The 17,954-nt window shown below is 36.3% G+C and overlaps 1 protein-coding gene and 1 pseudogene across 2 annotated transcripts; both read right to left on the bottom strand.

Moving 5' to 3' along the window:
- On the bottom strand, positions 5,147-10,004 carry LOC109207704 (annotated as a pseudogene).
- Positions 10,230-16,607, bottom strand: LOC109207711 (protein FAM114A2-like). 2 transcript variants are annotated; one of them, XM_019370688.1, is made up of 9 exons: positions 16,274-16,606; positions 14,624-14,773; positions 14,327-14,424; positions 13,737-13,806; positions 13,462-13,665; positions 13,119-13,375; positions 11,395-11,485; positions 11,066-11,282; positions 10,230-10,757 (listed from the first exon to the last, which is right to left on the bottom strand). In XM_019370688.1, exons 1-9 carry the CDS (start codon positions 16,484-16,486, stop codon positions 10,552-10,554), a joined length of 1,506 nt encoding a protein of 501 aa, XP_019226233.1. In that variant the 5' UTR covers positions 16,487-16,606; the 3' UTR covers positions 10,230-10,551. The 2 variants fall into 2 exon arrangements, with proteins under 2 accessions (XP_019226233.1, XP_019226240.1); XM_019370695.1 differs by lacking the exon at positions 10,230-10,757 and adding an exon at positions 10,764-10,950 and having other exon boundaries at positions 16,274-16,607.

The following is a 17,954-nucleotide window of genomic DNA, read 5'->3' on the forward strand; positions in this document are numbered from 1 at the left end:
TGTAGTTAGCTGATAAATGAACTTGGCTCATTTTCTTTCCTCCCCTCTCCCTATTTGCAATTTAGGGATACATCCAAAATTAAAAGAATAAAAAATTAAAACTATATTTTCTTTTTGAAAAGTAAACATAAATCCAATTAGATCCAGAAAGTTGGGAATATCTTAATTACTACTTATGTACTAATGAGTAAGGATTTCATATTTAAAATTGAAGAATATCTTCCGTTCTCTAATCTAATTACAACTACTCCCATTATATAAGTCATGTTTTTTCCCTTCTTTATCTTCTAATTCGCTTTTGAAGCACTTACAATTCAAAACATAAAAAATAACTTCGAATTATTCTCTGTTACGTATGGATCATAAAATATTTTCAAGAACAAATAAATCAAAATATAATTTTGTCTGTATTTATTCTTTGGGCATGAAATTCATAACTTTTTTTCAATCAATAAATCGTTGTTTTCGGTATCTTTGATTAGTTTGGTGCTCACTTTTCTGAATCAATAAAGTGTATTTAATTTTATACATAATAAATTGTCCATTAAGCTTTTCTTATTAGTAATTTTATCTGGATCTTTATTGTCCACTTTATGCGAACTTGCGATAATTAGGAGCAAAATAACAGCAAATTGAAGAACACGAAGAAGAAGAAGAAGCAGCCAATAAGATATATGAGTTGAATTTCATTTAATTTTACTATGCTACTAACTACAAACTATAACAAGAAATCTGTATGAGAAATCTAAAAAAGCCTACCAAAACTTAAGCTCCCAAAAACCAACTCCAATAAAGTTGGATCGGTCGTTTATATGAATTCTCACCTTTCATTGTTGCTTAATCTAAAAAAAAAAAAAAAAAATCTACAGTAAAGATTTAATTATCTCAAGAAATCTCTTTACACAACTAATTAGAATCCAACGTAAGGAGTTGGAAGAATGGATTGTGACGAAGAATTAGAATTGTGTTTAGAAATGACAGTGCCAACTGCATCTACAACCACAGCCACAAACTCTATTGCCATTTTCACCATCTCTATACATATTTCCAACCTTTGAATCACCATATTGATAATAGCAAACAACGAACAATACTAATTATAATGATAATTCTCCCGAGTTTCTTTTTCTAGTTTCCGCGTATTAATTTCTCTTTGTAAGAATAAACACATTCACAATTGTCTATTTATATAGTTACAAGAAACTACTCTTCCAATGGCTATAGAAAAGAAAGAAGCTTTAGCTAATTAATTTGGCCTTTGGACAACCCCAAGGGACGCAAAAAAGTACCTATCTTTGTTTCTCTCTCAAATAATAATGCAAAGATAAGTTATTCATGGGTTGGGGTAGGGTGGAGTGCGGTGGGGGGGGGGGGTTCTCTCAAATAGTAATACTGATTCAATTTATTTGAACCTATTTGACTGGGCACAGAGTTTAAGAAAAAAGAAAAGACTTTTAAATTTGTAACGTAAAGTGAGACACATATATTTTTTGGCTATAAATCATTGCATAAAGGTAAATTATTTTTAAATATAAAAATGCATCATTCTTGTTATATCAACTAAAAGAAAATAAGTTCATATAAATTGAAACAGATGGAGTAATAATAATGCAAATTAAAGATAAGTGAGAGGGGGGCTGGAATGGTTTCAAATTTGTGAATGAGACACTTCGCTAAAGTATTGTTGGCAACCTTATCCATTTATTGCATGGCCATTAAAATAAGAAATTAATTGACCAATGTGGCTATTGCAAGGACACGAAACAAGTGGCCTTTTTTTTATTGCATGTAGCCATACACGCATCAAGGTTTTGGGATTTCTTAATATACATTAAATAACTTAATATGCCTTTGATTTGTGATTAATTAGGAAATGGAACGTTCACTATGTGGAATATTCCATTAGTTTGAATTTGCTTACAAGAATAATTCCTACATAATCTTAAACTTTAATCTGCTTGTTGCCATTTATTATTATTTATTGATTAATGAACTTTCCAGGTAATGAGGACTGCTCTTAGGACAAATGTTTGGAACAAAAAAGGTCCGCGTTAAGCAATATATTCGGAATATATCACTCTTATCGTATTAATCTATTTTCACCATTTTTATAAAAATAATTTCTTCATTTGATATGTTGATTGTGTTTGGCAGACGCTTCAACGCGTGATCTACGTGTTTATACTTTTCGTTGAACAATTCCCGTTTTAATTAAGTAATCAGTCATATTTTTCATTTGATTTTTTAAATGTTAAAAACCAGTATAATGCAGGAGTATATATTCAATCTCATTCATTTATGTTTCTATTTGTATGAGTTGCTATCAGTTTTCAACTGAAAGAACGGTACTAAATACATGGATAATCATTCGGCTTTCAATTATTACACTAAAGTCATCACATTAATTTTTATAATAAAAAAATTCAAATATGTAAAATTTGAGTTTGTATAAAATTGGCTTTTAAGTATTGTGTCATGTCACCAATTTATCTTATATAATATTCACATCACATCACTTAATTCTGACCCACTCAAGAAAAAAAAACCCTATGATGTGCCACTTGGTTGTCACGATCCGAAATTCCCACCTTCGGGATCGTGATGACGCCTAACATTGCACTCACTAGGCAAGCCAACGTTACAGAATATTTTACCTCTTTCCTTTGTTCTTTTACAGTTAAAATTTAACAAGAACTAAATCAGCAGAAATAAAAGCGAAAGTACATGATTTAACTAATTACTCTTATACTAATAACAAACACAGAAATAGATACCACCCAGAAACTGGTGTCACAACTCACGAACAGTCTACGAATACTACAAGTAATGGTTTGAAAGAAAAATACATATGTCTCGGAGAAAGTAAAACAGAAATGAAGTAAAGGTAGTAGGGGAGGCCTGCAGGACTACCTTGGGTCTCCTAAAGGCAGTGACAGCAACCAACCTCTCGATCAGCCACTAGCTCCGAAATCTGCACAGAAAGTGCAGTGTGCAGTATCAGTATAACCGACCCCATGTACTGGTAAGTGCCGAGCCTAACCTCGACAAAGTAGTGACGAGGCTACGGCGGGGCATAACAACATATATAACCTGCAACAGTTTATACTAAAACAGAAAGGAAATACATAATGAAATAAAACAATAACTTGCATTAAATGAATACGGAACCCGGTCGTGCTACCAATACTCAGTTATAACCAATCCTTAAGGGAGTTTCAACACCACAATAATGAACCTCAGCAGATATGAATACATAAACAACAAATGATGCGGCGCGCATCCCGATCCCACCATATAATCAATAACAGTATAATCATTCACCCTTATTACTCCTTGTTGCGGCGTGCAACCCGATCCCACCAGTCCACCTTTATTACTCCTCAGTATATCACCCTTATTCCTCCTGTTGCAGCGTGCAACCCGATCCCACCTGTCCATCCTTATTACTCCTTGTTGCGGCATGCAACCCGATCCCACCAGACAATCACATTCACCCTTATTCCTCCTGTTGCGGCGTGCAACCCGATCCCAATATATATATCAGCGCCAATCACAAAATAGAGAAAAGTGTTTCACAAGCTAACTCAAATCCTCCACAACACTTATACCTCAACCAACATAATGGAATATCACTATAATTATTAAATTTCACCAGTTAAAACTACACAGGGAGACCAACCAAGGTGTGCCATGAAGCACCAATAAACCAACATAAGCCAACAGTGTGATATAATGGAACAATGGAACATTTAACAACACCAATAGAGAAGCAACATTAAACAAGAAGCAATTAGACATAGAAGCATCAATAAGCAAATAGCAAGTAAGACAGGAGAGCAATATATAGGGTAACGGGGAAAGGAAACAGGCTAAACAAGTAATTTGGCGACGCATAGGTGCTCGTCACCACACCTATACGCAACACACATGGTATTTCACATAGCAAGCAAGTCGGGGATCCCTAATCCCTCAAGTCAAGGTTAGACCAAACACTTACCTCAAGCCAACGGGTAATTCACAGCTCAAATACCGCTTTACCTCTCGATTCCACCACCAATCCACTCGTATCTAGCCATAATTAACTTAATAACATCAATAAACGCTAAAGAAACCAATTCCAATGCATAATTATAGATTTTCCAATATTTTTCCCAAAAAGTCAAAAATTGACCCCGGGCCCGCTTGGTCAAAACTCGAGAATCGGACCAAAACTAGTTGCTCATTCACCCCCGAGCCAGGATATATAATTGGGTTTGGAATCTGACCTCAAATTGAGGTCCAATCCCCAAATTTCGAAATTCCTAGGTTCTACCCAGAAACACCCAATTCCACCATGAAAAACCCTAGATTCTAAGATGAAATCTTGTAAAAAGATGAAATAGATTGAAAGAAATAAGTTAAGAATCATTTACCTATGATTTGGGGAAGAAATGGTCTTTGAAAAATCGTCTCTTGAAGTTTAGGTTTTGAAAAATGGGAGAATGAGTGAAAAATCCCATCTAAGTCCCTTTTGCACAGTTGCCGATGTCGCATTTGCGACCTGAGCTTCGCAATTGCGAAGCTCTCAAATGCGAGACAGGTGTCGCAAATGCGAACCAACCGCATTTCTGCTACTGTCGCAATTGCGAACCTTTGGTCGCAATTGCGATGATTCCCCTTTCCCTAACTACTTCGCATTTGCGAAGGTTGGTTCGCATTTGCGAACCCTGCTGGCCCAGGCCTTCTTCGCAATTGTAATGAAGACCTCGCAATTGCCATGCCTGTGTGGTTCGCAATCACGAAGCCTGATCTCGCAATTGCGAGGCCTGCAACAGATACCAGATACACCAGCAATTTCCTAAGTTCCAAGATCACTCCGTAGCCTATCCAAAACTTCGAGAAAAATATGGTGTACTAATTAAGTTGGCTTTATAATATTTTAAACTTATGTCACGTGAACTATACAAGATAATTAAGTTGTTGAAGTAGCAACCTACTTGTATTTCTAATATCAGATTCATTGTTTAGCGTTTTTTTATTTTTTCTGACATAAGAACAGAGTTGAATTGTTTTCCGTTATAGAAATTAGTGTTACGGCTTTCTATACTTAGTAGTATTTCCCAGCAATATGCAGAAGATGTATTTCTATACTTAGTAGTATTTCTCAGCAAAAAAAAAAGTATTTTATTGAATGATTGTAAGTTTTACAGTAGATGTAATAGCTATGTTCTATACTTAGTAGTATTTCTCAGCAATATGCAGAAGATGAACAAAAAGCTCAACAGGTTTTGACATCATAACCATATGATCTGATCCTTCAATCTCTTTCACTTCATCTGTTGGATTCATTTCAATCATCCATTCTTGAAGTTCCCTTGTTACTACCTTATCTTCATTAGATATAATAAACACTCGATTAACCGATCCATAATTCTTCTGTGAAAAAACGTTAGTTCCTTTGACATGTCTTCATCTGTGTACAAATATAGTGGTCTCACTAATGTTGTTGCCAGTGCCAAATCCTGAAACAAACAAGACTTAAATTTTTGGTTAAGTCCAATTTCTAGTCAATTATTGTTTGAGTAAAGCTTGAGTTTTCTTACCTCTACAGGGCTCAGCTGATAGACATAGGTTGCTAGGTGTTTTTGGCCAAAGTTGAATGTGGTTGGAGGATTATTAGGTCCATTATCATATGTGTAATGATTATCAAGCTGTGGATTCTGTTTCCTAAGTAACTTTTAACAGCAGATAAAAGATATTAATCCATAGAAAAACCACAATAACATCAGAATTGCTCCAATAGTAATCAACCAAATTACTGATACTTAACAAAAAATACTTCCCAAAATCAATGTCCATAAACATCTAAGTACACTTCTAATTATGAAGAAGCTAGAGACAGGAGTATAACTAAGGGATGTAAGGGCTCACCTATACTAGTGTCATTATTTGCAAGTTGAAGTTTGGCCATTGGTCTTTGCAAAGAGACTTTTTCCTTCCTATACCATATATGAAACCTTATTATCAAAAATGTGCATAGTTTTATATTTATCGACCATGTTCACAGTTGTTCTACAAAATATATACCATTCATTAAATACCAATTATTAGGAGCTGATTCCTTCCTAATTAGGCGCGCTACAAATCTGGAACTAAATATTCTTCCAGATATTCCTATTTAGGCGCGCTACAATTATGGAAGTAAATATTCTTCCAGATATTTNACAAGAAGCTTGGAGATGTGCACAGAGATATTAGGAAGCGAGACGGGTACGAATTATATCAGTGAAAGCAATATGGATGAATTCTTTTCTGACATTTCTCGTGGCGTTCAACGATCAAAATGTCGAGAATTCAAGAAAAGAATCAAAAGGATAGTAACTTTTCCACCTCCTCTTACTTCAATCAATGGAATGGACAAAGTTCAAGTAAGATCTTCTCGCGAAGGGGGTCACTTAGTTTTAAGGGCTGTAAGTATAAGTACTTGCAGCCCTTATTTTCATGCCGAGCGTGGCACGCTCAGGCTTTCTTGGTTAATAGATAGTAATAATAATGAGATGGAAGTTGAACAAGATGCTGAAGTTCAAAATGGTGAAGAAGCCGAAGCCGAAGCCGAAGCCGAAGCCAAAGTCATTGAACATGAAAATGGTGATGATTATTGGCCAAAGAATGGTAGAAGAAGATTAGCCAAGAGGTGTAAGGAAAGTGGGAGTAGAAACAAAGGGATACAAAACTGGGGGCAATTTTTGGGTGGTCAGTTCCTAAAGGATTTACGTTTATGTGCGCTGACACTGTAATGAATTTTTACGTTATCAGTACATTTTAATCTACTATAGTAAGTAAGCTGCTTTATTTTCTAGTTACTAATCTCACTTTGTATGGCGATTATCTGTAGTTATCATTTATGTGACCTGATAGCGTAAAATTCTTCTTACTTATCAGTGTATAGACGTTAAATTATTCATAAAAAGCCAAATGCTTTCTTTTGGAAATTTGGCAGTTGGATCTACACCTCTCTTACCCCATTTTGGTAATATACAGCAGCAACAACAACAATAACAACAACAACAACAATAATAAATTCACTATAATCAGATAGTAAAGCTATTTCTGAAAGACCCTCGGTTTTTTCCCATTTTGCTACTACAGTTAGACCTCTTTATAAAGATATCCCTATATAACAACACTTCACTATAAAAGCCAAGTTTTTCCGGAACCAATTTTCATGTTATAATATATGTTCTATATAACAGCACTTTGCTATAAGATCCAAAAATATTCGGAATAAATGAGATTGTTATAGAGAAGTTTGACTGTATATGTTTATTAATTCTGTTGTTCTCTGATTTTTTTGTACATGGAGTAGTTATTATGGTTATCACAGTATGATTCAACTATGCTAAGATTCTTTTTTCTAGTTGTTTATTTTGCCTTATTCTTCACTGGAATGTAAGGATAACCTTTCAACTTTTCATTGGACAGGAATTACAACTATTGGTACAACTTGATGTATGACTCATCACCAATTCAATAATTTTTTTTGTCTCCTCACATGCATGAGCAATGAGCCATTCACAAATATAAGCACGAGTTTAACTTTTGTGTACACCGTAGTGAATTTTTTTTTACACAATCAGATCGTTTAAACAAGGGAGAAATTTAAAAATAGCCAGATTTATAACTGGTCGTTCAAAAATAGCCCAGTTTTAAAAGTAATCGAAATTTAGCCACTTTTCATGTAAAAATAAATTTGAGCGAAAACACTGTTCAAAACCCGAAAATACGCCAGCATATTATGCTGGAGTTCCAGCATAAGTATACTTGAACTCCAGCATATTATACTGGAGTTCCAAGATAAGTATGCTGGAACTCCAGCTTAATATGATGGAGTTCCAGCATAACTACACTAGAACTCCAGCATAATATACTGGAGTTCCAGCAAGTATACCGGTCCAGCATAATATAGTGGAGTTTGGAGCACCGGTGCTCCAGTCTCCAGTATATTATACTGGAGCCAGCAAAGTATACCGGTCCAGCTAATATGCTGGAGTTCATACACAGGTGCACCAAACTCCAGTATATTATGCCGGACCGGTCTCTGCTGCAGCAAAAATAGTGGCTATTTTTCATTGACTTGGTAAACGCTGGCTATTTTTGAATGACCAGTCTGAAAACTGGCTATACCGTGCTATTTTAACAAAATGTGTCATTAAGGTCTAAGGCTTGTTTACTTATATACCCAGCATCTCTATGTGTTTTGTCTATATGTCATTCGCCTAGGGTGTCATATATACCTCCCTCCCCCCCCCCCCCCCCTTTTGGGACTCAGCATCCTCGCTGAGGTTTGCCCTACCATTGTTTAAGGTTACACACGGAGTGGATCTTATACTATATGTAACAACCCAGCTCTCTAGTGATACTATTCGCTTTAGGAGGCCTCACGGCTTTAAAACACGTCACTAGGGTCTAAAGTTTGTTTATTTATATACCCAACATCTCTCCCATGTTTTGTCGATGTGAAATTCGCCTAGGGTGTCATATAAATACTAGTAAAATATTGAAATACTTAGTTGAAGAGTATTCAAAGTAGGGTTGTGCACGGGTCGGATCCGATCGGATTTAGCACATTTCGGATTCGGATTTCGGATTTTGGATTCTAGAAAATGCAATCCGGATGATATCGTATCAGATCGGATTTTAAAGTTTGGATTGGATCGGATTTCAGATCGTATTATTATGCCTCAAAGTTTCAAACTAATATGTATATTTTCTTTGTAAAAGAGGCAATACATTAAGAAAAATTTATGTTTATACAATTATGAGAGTATTATGGTGCCAATACAGCTAAATCTAGCAATTGTAAAGGTAATAACTTGGATGAAGATGTAAAGGAAGTACTGAGTATCCAAAATTAAAGTGTAGTATTTATACATTGCCTAATAATTTCGGATCGGATCGGATAAAAATATACCAATCCGAATCCGAACCGAAATCCGAAATTTAATAAACAAAATCCAAAATCCGATCCAATCCGAAATTGAATGGATCGGTTCGGATTTCGGATATCCGATCCGAATGAACAACCCTAATTCAAAGTGACTATATTGGTTTTCCACTCACAAAGTTTCACTTTCTTTCCAAGGGAAACTCACCTCTAAACACAACTACAACTTCCAAACACTACTTTTTCAACTTCAGGCAAATACAGTCCAAAAGACTACTAAACAAAATTGGGACATCAAAGAAAGAGCAAAGACCAGAGTTTAAGCCAGAGAATTCCAAATAGTTTCAACTAAAACATATTCTGTCATATAAAACAACCTGTGTCAATCCAAAACAGCAAAAGAGCATACCTCTTTCATGAGTGTAGAAATGTTGAGAGTTGGACTAGGCATTGCAGCAGTGACAAAAACAGCAGCAGAGATCTTCTTTGGAAACGTTTCCATGGCTCGCGAAATAGCCAGTCCACCAAGACTATGACCAACAAGGACCACCTTATTATTTGGAGCAAGAGAATCCATGAAATTCATCAGTGGATTAAAGTACTGAGAAATAGATGGAATATCAAGTGGCTGCTGAGGATTAATCCCAGAAGCAGCTAAGTCAATAGCTGTTACATTGTGTCCTGAAGATCTTATTAAGGCTATTAACTTGTACCAAGACCAAGCTCCATGACACGAACCATGAACTAGCACAAAATGCTTGCTAAGTCTAGGCGATTGAGTCTCGAAACTTTTTGCATAGCCAAATTGGATAAAGAAGAACACAACAAAGCATAGGATCAAAACTTTCATCTTCTCCATCATTCTCTTGTTGTTTTGACCAGTATGGACATAATAATGAACTTATGTTCACTTTCGAGTTAGGAAGATTTGACAAGCAAAGTAGCTGCATCATCTTTTTACTTAATCACCTTGACTACAAGATTGTTTAATTGGATGCTGTTTCTTTGATATTGCACTAAGTCAAAGATAAGGACTATTTTGTACATTGTCTATGAAAAGAGAGTACCTTGTGGTAAGTATATTTTATTATGGTAAGTTTAGGCCTGAGTTCAACATTTGGATGAAACCTTGTAGTACCTACTGTTTTATTATGGTTAGTGTAGGCCTGTTTTTTCGCCTGAGTTCCCTATAAGCACTCCTTTTGCTAATTATTACTAGTAAATGGAAGAAATTAGACTTATTTAGGAGCTATATTATTCCAAGCTACGTCTACAAAAATCAAATGGAAAAAGGATATGGACTAGATGAATAAAAATGAGAATAACTTGAAAGGTATAAGTAGCAAATTCATATGCCGAATACTAACATGTAAAATGTTCAACTAACAATAGACACATTTCTTCCCTTCAGTAGAAAAAAAAAACAGTAGGGAAGGTGGACTGCGCTAGGTGTAGATGGTCACATCATACATGTTCACCATAACAACGATTTAGCTGACTTTTCCTCACAATTTGAAGAGCGTGTGAGGATAAAGGTATTGAGTAAACTAGCATAACACAAGTTATTTACACTGGGAAAAAAAAATAAGAAACTAAAAACAAGCTAGTAAAAATTTGCATCAAGAAATTCAAGCAGCAGGCATTGAGGTTGAGACGACCACGTAGGTTAAGTACTGAAGCCCATCCTGAATCTTGCCCACGGCTGTGCTATGATTTGCACGAAGATTCTCGGAATACACAGTGGCTTTCTCCTGGATGGAGTTCTGCGAAACTTGTGAACCAGAGGAAGCACCTTTGGTTGCTGCTAAATATGCTTCATTCACATCTTTTATGCCTGCAAAAGCATGAAGTTCATCATGCATCACCTGTCTTATTTACACCCAAGAGGTTGATAGGCAAACTCCATTACAACATATATGAGATGCCTCTGTTTTTAAAGCCTTCTTTTCCCCAAACATGATAACCTCGTTATTTCAACATTATTCAAACTAGTATTTTGGAGTTCAGCATAACCAGACATCATACAACTGAAATGAATGAATAGATCAGCTTTAGAGAGAGCACCAAATCTGTAAACCATCAACTACTATACTGCCAATTTATTTCGCAAATTGCAAAACGACATACTTGATGCAAATTTACCTGTAATAAAACTGGAAGAAACTGCTTCAACACATCTGGTCATTGATTGTGCCTTTGCTCGGATAACATTTGCTCTTTCAATAGAATCCTCAGGCCAAACAATTTTCCCAGTTTCCTCCTTGACATCTTGGTCCGCAACTTTATTTGCATTTGAAATGACAGATTCCCCAAGCATCAGAAGTTGAGTCACAGCAAAACAGCACAGTTCTGAAAGCCTCTGTTATGGTAAAGACAATCAATTACAAGTCATGTAGATCCATGCTCAAAAGGATATACTGTTCATCCATTCATAAGAAAATTGCAGACAAACTGAATGTGTATATACATACATGAACACCCTCTGAATGAAGGGTATCCAGTCTCCCAGTTGTCCTTCGAATCATGTCATTGGGAGCTAGTCCAGCCAAAACATTTGCAAATCTGCAACGAATTTAAACAAGGCATCAACCCCACTCACCAAGTTATTAGAACTAGTTGCACACTTTTCAGGTAACCAGTCATTCATTGTTTTGCAGGTTCAGTGTTCGGATTCAAAAAGATGTCCAATTTCTCAATCAGATTACTCCTCCTTTCATTCATTTCATCAGAACTACAAAAGTTCACTTTCATAGATGCCTGACAGGCATAACAAGCTTTCTTCTTCTTTTTTCCCTTTTAAATAAGGTAAATAATTCTATTAGTGTTGTGGAATTCCCATATACAAGCAGTATAATAAAAAAGATAATGCATAAATCATCATTATATGAATGTAAGTCAAACTCGTTTTTCAAAAGATCTCTGACCTATATATAGCTCCACTCAATTAGAAGGCCTTTCACTAGTCACTACATTAACAATTTTAAAAAGAAAATTCATTAAAATGAGCTCCTATTTTATTGGAAACTGTTTAATATGCCCTCTAAATACTTGAGGAGCAAAGCCAAAATTACAGGTTGCAGATGGAATGTAAGGTTACAACTCTATGTTCAGATCTTCTTAAGAACTTAAGAAAAACTTGAGAAGTGCTTAATATCTACATTCTTATGCTGGTTGAAAAAGTAATGTCCAAAATGGAAGTTAGCTTCATGCTAATTGTAGTACCAGCCTTGTCAGACCAGAAAACAGTCCCAATTGAACAGAAATCGCCAATCTCCCAATAGTGAGTGTAATTCTCTCTTCATTTTTGTCAAAATATCATCCTAAGCCCTTGCATGAAAGGGGCCCAGACTGGAATAGTCGATTAACACATTAATGGCCTCGAATAGTTGATCAACACATTAATAAGAGGTGCCGTCAGAAGATTATGACCCTCTTAAAAAGAGGTGTATTGATTAAAAGTTTGAGCAATCAAGGGAGTGTATGCAATTACGGATTCTGGTGCTGAGTTTGTTTATAATGAAATGGGTGATGCCAAGGACGGCAAAGGCTTGTTTTGGAGCTGGATGGGCTGCTGGTGCAGGAAAAAACTGAGGCAAATAGGGAAACAGTTCTAGTTGCCGTCTGCTGGGAGATTTGGAAATAAGGAAAGCAGAGATATTTAGAGGGCAAAACTACACCTGTACATTCTTCTTTTTTTCCCTCTAAATATAAAGGGAGGATGGGGGATGCTATGCTACTGATGGGGTTTGAACCCTCCACCTCAAAGGCTCAACTGCAGAAAGCAGGGAGCTCACCAAGTGAGCTAGCCCTCAACTCCCAACTACACCTGTACGTATTTTAAAGCTATAGATGTTTACGTCTTTTGGCTCGCTGATGCAATTTAACAAATGTATATGATGCACGAAGCATCATAGAATTCATTAGTACACTGCACCTGTGACCTATTCTGTAAACTGCAGCCAGTTTTGCTGCTATAATAGGGAACTCAGGCCACTTTTTAATTTGGGGGTTAATTTTGTAGTGTGCAGCACTGTCTTAGGGCTTGGCTCCTCACACAAATAAAATTTACTTCACAAAATGTTGAGCAATCAAAGGGACTCTTTTTGGCCCCTTAAAACCACTGATACCCCGCTACAAACAAAGAAAAAAGAAGAAAAAAGAAAAGCAGATAGAGCATATCAGAGCTTGATGTTACCCTGCTGCCAATTCTGCAGCCTTGCTCAAACTGGAATCGTGCAAATTCTTCACCTCATCTGTGTTTTCCAAGGTTCCAGTCTCAACTTTCTTCCCTTTTTCTGACTCTATATCACTTCCATCAACTTCAGAACTCAAGTCAAAAATCTGCTGAACCTCTTTAAGCTTTCCATCATAAGAAGACCTTTGATCAGATGGAAGTTTTGCTTTTTTCCGGTTGAACAGCATCGCATAATGGTTGGATAATGCCGCCAGCTCCTGTGAGAAAATCATATGATAAGACATACGCTTTTGAAAAAAATTAGGGACCTCAAATGTACAGAATAGCATGAATAGGAAGAGACCTCCAACTGCTCTGGACCACCATAAATATAGAAGCATCGATCAAATGTAACTTCCTCAAAGAACTGATCTTCATCTATTTTCCCTTCAGCTTCTTTGGAGCTCTTGTCAATATTAATACCAGTTTCTGAAATAAGAAGATCCATAGTTTCTCTCCCCAGCAGCTCTAGCGCTTCCATTCCTTTTGCAGTAAAAGTTTTTCCAGTCTACAGAAAGGTTCCATTATAAATCACACAGCTGACGACACATATAAAAAGAAATCAAATCTTGAACCAACCTCTAGTACGGATGGTGCAACGGAACCGGGTGTAGCAGGTAAACCAATATTTACAGCAGAATTCTCAAGCCTGAAAATATAGAACTTATATCAGTGGCTTAGCAAATTGGGCTGTCCACATAAAGAAACACCCAAGTAATGAATAGAAACTGAACACGGCTGCAGGATAACCAGTTCTCGTGCTTACTGGAAAGGTAATCCATTTGAAGCTTTGCTAGATAGGAATTGTTACTGCTTTTCTTAGACCATAAATATGTGTGTGTGTGTGTGTGTGCGTGCGCACGTGTACATATATAATGTATATATCTGTATGAGTGTGCATGGGGGCAAATCATAAAGTCGTGTCATAATTTTATGATTTTACACCATGCTACCATTATCCTATAGTACACAGAAACATGTAAATCAAGTAAAAGTTTAATTCCTAATTATCTGAAACCTCCATAAAATCAAATTGGTACAGCATTGCTTCTCAAACAAACCTTGATGTTAAGGTATAACTGCTTAAAACAAAATACACAAGCTTCTTCAATCTAGCTTGTAAGGCTTTCTAATGAGCAAACAGTTAATTCAGACATCAGTAGACATACTTGTGGACTAAATCAGAACCTCCTTTGATTGCGTTTCCTAATGCTTGCCAAGCTCCTGAAGCAAAATTCTCGACTGAATGGTCAATGACTTTCAAACCCTGCAAATTACTCTAGCATGGTTAAAAGCATGACAATACCAAACAAAGAAAGCAAATTTACCTCTACAATTAAGATAATTCTCTATAAATGGCAGAAAATGGGGATGGGAGGGACTCACGTGCTTATAAAACCCTGCAAAAGAAATACATCTCAATGTGTATCAATTGAACTAACACCTAACTGTTTAATATAACTTGCCTGGCCAAGTAATGAGTCTTCACTAGCTTTCTCTAATTTTTCTAGAGCAGCCTTGCGTCTCTTGTCACTCTCGTCTCCACTTTCCACTTCACCAGTAGATACTTCAGAACCGTCCTTGTCTGAGGATTCAGTGTCTACCAATAGAGCCACCTGCGAATTTAAGGTAATCGATTGAAGAGTGTTTTCCTTCCATAATACTGAAAGAACAAGTAAGCCCAGCTTGTGGGAAAAACATATCTAGAGGGATAATAACATGAAAATGTTGATGGGGCCTGAATTTTAAGAACCGTACTTCAGTCAAAGGCATCACTCATTTCATTGAACTGAGCGGTACTAACAAACTCTAGTTCCTACAGAAAACAGAAGGTGAGAAAGGGAAATTAACTCAATTTTAAGTGGCATTCCCAACGGATGCAATCTAATCATAGGACCTTAAAAGAGAATTCAAGCCGCAGTACTGTGATCAAGCACCAGCATTTAGATGAGCCTCTTTCAAACCCTAGAACTGGCTAACATGTGATAACCAAACAACATCTGAATATTAGGCATCTCCAATATTTATTTACTGAGCACTCGATAGTGGTTTTGATCATATAACAAAAACACTTAGCATAGAGTTAATCAGTTTACAGCATAGAGTTAATCAGTTTACAGGGATCTTCGTGGAAAACCACCTCGCCCTGGAACATTCCTCTCGATATTACTGTTTCATTGCCAATGGAGATCTGAAACAATGACCATCTTGCCTAAAAGAAGACCTCAGCCACTGAGAGGCAGATGTTCCATTGATAGAGGATGAACGGGATAACATAACCTAATAAGTTACCTAAGGCCCATCAACATCCAATCATAACTATTCTCCTCAAGTTTCTACATGCTTACCAAACTATTCCTAATATCAACAGTTACATTACACACAGACGTAGCTGATGGATGTCATAGTAACAATTTAAAAATGTAACTATGATTAAAAAAGAAAAAAAGAAATTGTCAGTTCAGTGTGTGGTATAAAATGAAAAAAACGCAAGTAACATACTATTAAGCTAAGAGCAATAAGAAACGTCCATAAGTTGCATAACTTATCAATCAATCAATTACCAACTATGTATCAATTCCATATTAGTTGGGGTCTGCTACATGAATCGTCTATATCCATTTAACTCTATTCAAGCTTTTCCATTCCTATAGAGGACAAAATCACGCTGATGGCTGATGGCTGTCGTTAACAAGCAAAGAAGAGTACTATGCGCTGCAAAAGGAGTATTAACCACGCCCAATTTCAAAAGGAGAGACACATAAAATCCCTAAGTCGGATAGAAAATCAGTTAAATACTTGCTTTGCCAAAAATAAAAAATTACTGTCATTCATAGTTTATTCACACGAGTTGAGCGACATCATCAGCTTCCAATCATCAATGAATCAATCAATCAACTATCCCTCAGTCACAAACTAATCGAGGTCAGCTACACGAATTTTTTACATCCACTCCAATACTAAGAATTTGTCTTTAAAAAGGCAAAATACAAAATGAACTTACTATTACATTTGATTCGACGCTGCATTTTTCTTAGATTTTATTCAGAAAAATGATACTACAAAATAGATAATGAACTACATTTATTTATGCAAAAAAAAAAAATGAGAAGTACATTGCGGGAGATTTCTTCAGCAGCAACAGTAGCAGCCTTCTGAAGGTCCGTTAGATAAGAAAACGCAGAAAATCCCCAGCCACCGCCCCATCCTCCTCCACCGCCGCCGTCACCCGGCGGAGGAGGTCTCTGTGGTGTTGACTCAGCAGCTAAAATTGGTGCTTCTTCTTCCGTCGTTTCCACTATTTCATGGTTCGTCGTTTTGTCCCCCATTTTCCCGTTAGAGAGATTTTGAACTGTTTTAATTCTCCCTTAGATATGAAGGAACAGAAACTTTGAAGGTTTGATAGTAAACACGACGCCCTATTGCTCCTGCATTCGGTGGTTAGATTTTGGGCTTTCAGTTTTGTAGATTTCGGGGAACGTACGACATCGTGCTACCCTGTGCGACGATTGGGACGACATCGTATCAATATTCTTTGACATGGATTTTTGGGAAAAAGATTAGAAATGTATTTTTCTTGAGTTTAAGTTATATAAAATCGACACTAATAGCATGTTTAGTCAAGTTTCTTTTTGGTCTAAAGTATTTTTTTTTCAAAGTTAAGGTGTTTGGTCAAGCTTTTAAAAGGGAAAAGGTAATTTTGTGTAGAAGCAGAAGCATATTTTGATAAGCAGAAAAAAGTAGTTTTACCCCAAAATTATTTTTTTTGAAAATCACTTTTCAAAAAAATACACTTAAATACATTTTTTAAAATCTTGGCCAAACAGTAATTACTGCTTAAAAATATTTTTCAAATTAATTAGCCAAACACATACTACTTCGCACCAAAAGTACTTTTTTGAAAAACATTTTTCAAATAAGGTGATTTTAGAAGTTTGGCCAAATAGGCTATAAGTCATTGAAACAATATCTACAGGTAGGGATGGCAAAGGAGTAGGACGGATGTGAGGTGGAGGGATGCAATGCGGGCAGAGGCGGAGCTAGGAATTTAGGACGATTTCTAATTTTTCGTGTACTAATATCCACGTCATCTTTATAAATTCGGACAACGGGGTGGTCCGAATCACCTAAAATTTTGTGTGCCTATCAGAAACGACCTAACGAACAATGGTCATCAAGTCGCCGTGATTGATTCTCATTTTTTGGCATTTTAGGGCCATAAAACAGGAATTCATGATGATTTTTAATTTTTCGTGTGCTAATGTTTGCGCCATCTTCATGAATTTGGACGATGGACTGCGAATTAAGTAAAATTTTGTGAGCCTATTAGAAATAACCTAATGTACAATTTTTATTTCTTCTTCATAATTGTTACTCGTTTTTAGGCGTTTTAGGGCCACAAAGGAGGAATTCAAGATAACTTTCGATTTTTCGTGCGCTAACGTCAACACCATCTTTATGAATTTGGGTGACGAGATCCAATCGCTTAATTTTGTGGACCCATCAGAAACGACCTAATGAACAATAATCATCATTTCGCCATGACCGTTTCTTATTTTTTGGCGTTTTTAGGGTCATAAAACAGAAATTCAGGACGATTTCCGATTTTTTATGTGCTAATGTCCACGCCACTTCATGAATTCGGGCAACAGGCTCCGAATTGCCTACATTTTTATGGACTCATAAAAAATGACCTAATGAACAATAATTATCACGTTGCCATGACTATTCCCCATTTTTTGGTGTTTTAGAGCCATAAAATAGGAATTCAAGACGATTTCCAATTTTTGTGTGCTA

Source organism: Nicotiana attenuata, chromosome 2 (assembly GCF_001879085.1).
Source record: "Nicotiana attenuata strain UT chromosome 2, NIATTr2, whole genome shotgun sequence".
NCBI lineage: Eukaryota > Viridiplantae > Streptophyta > Magnoliopsida > Solanales > Solanaceae > Nicotiana > Nicotiana attenuata.

Excerpts from the sequence above, each read along its gene's own strand:
- LOC109207711 (XM_019370688.1), bottom strand. The coding sequence starts at position 16,486 with ATGGGGGACAAAACGACGAACCATGAAATAGTGGAAACGACGGAAGAA. Across the intron at positions 11,486-13,118 it reads GCTGCAGAATTGGCAGCAGG|ATTTGCAAATGTTTTGGCTG; the intron begins GTAACATCAAGC and ends AATTCGTTGCAG. Across the intron at positions 11,283-11,394 it reads TTCATTCAGAGGGTGTTCAT|AGGCTTTCAGAACTGTGCTG; the intron begins GTATGTATATAC and ends TTACCATAACAG.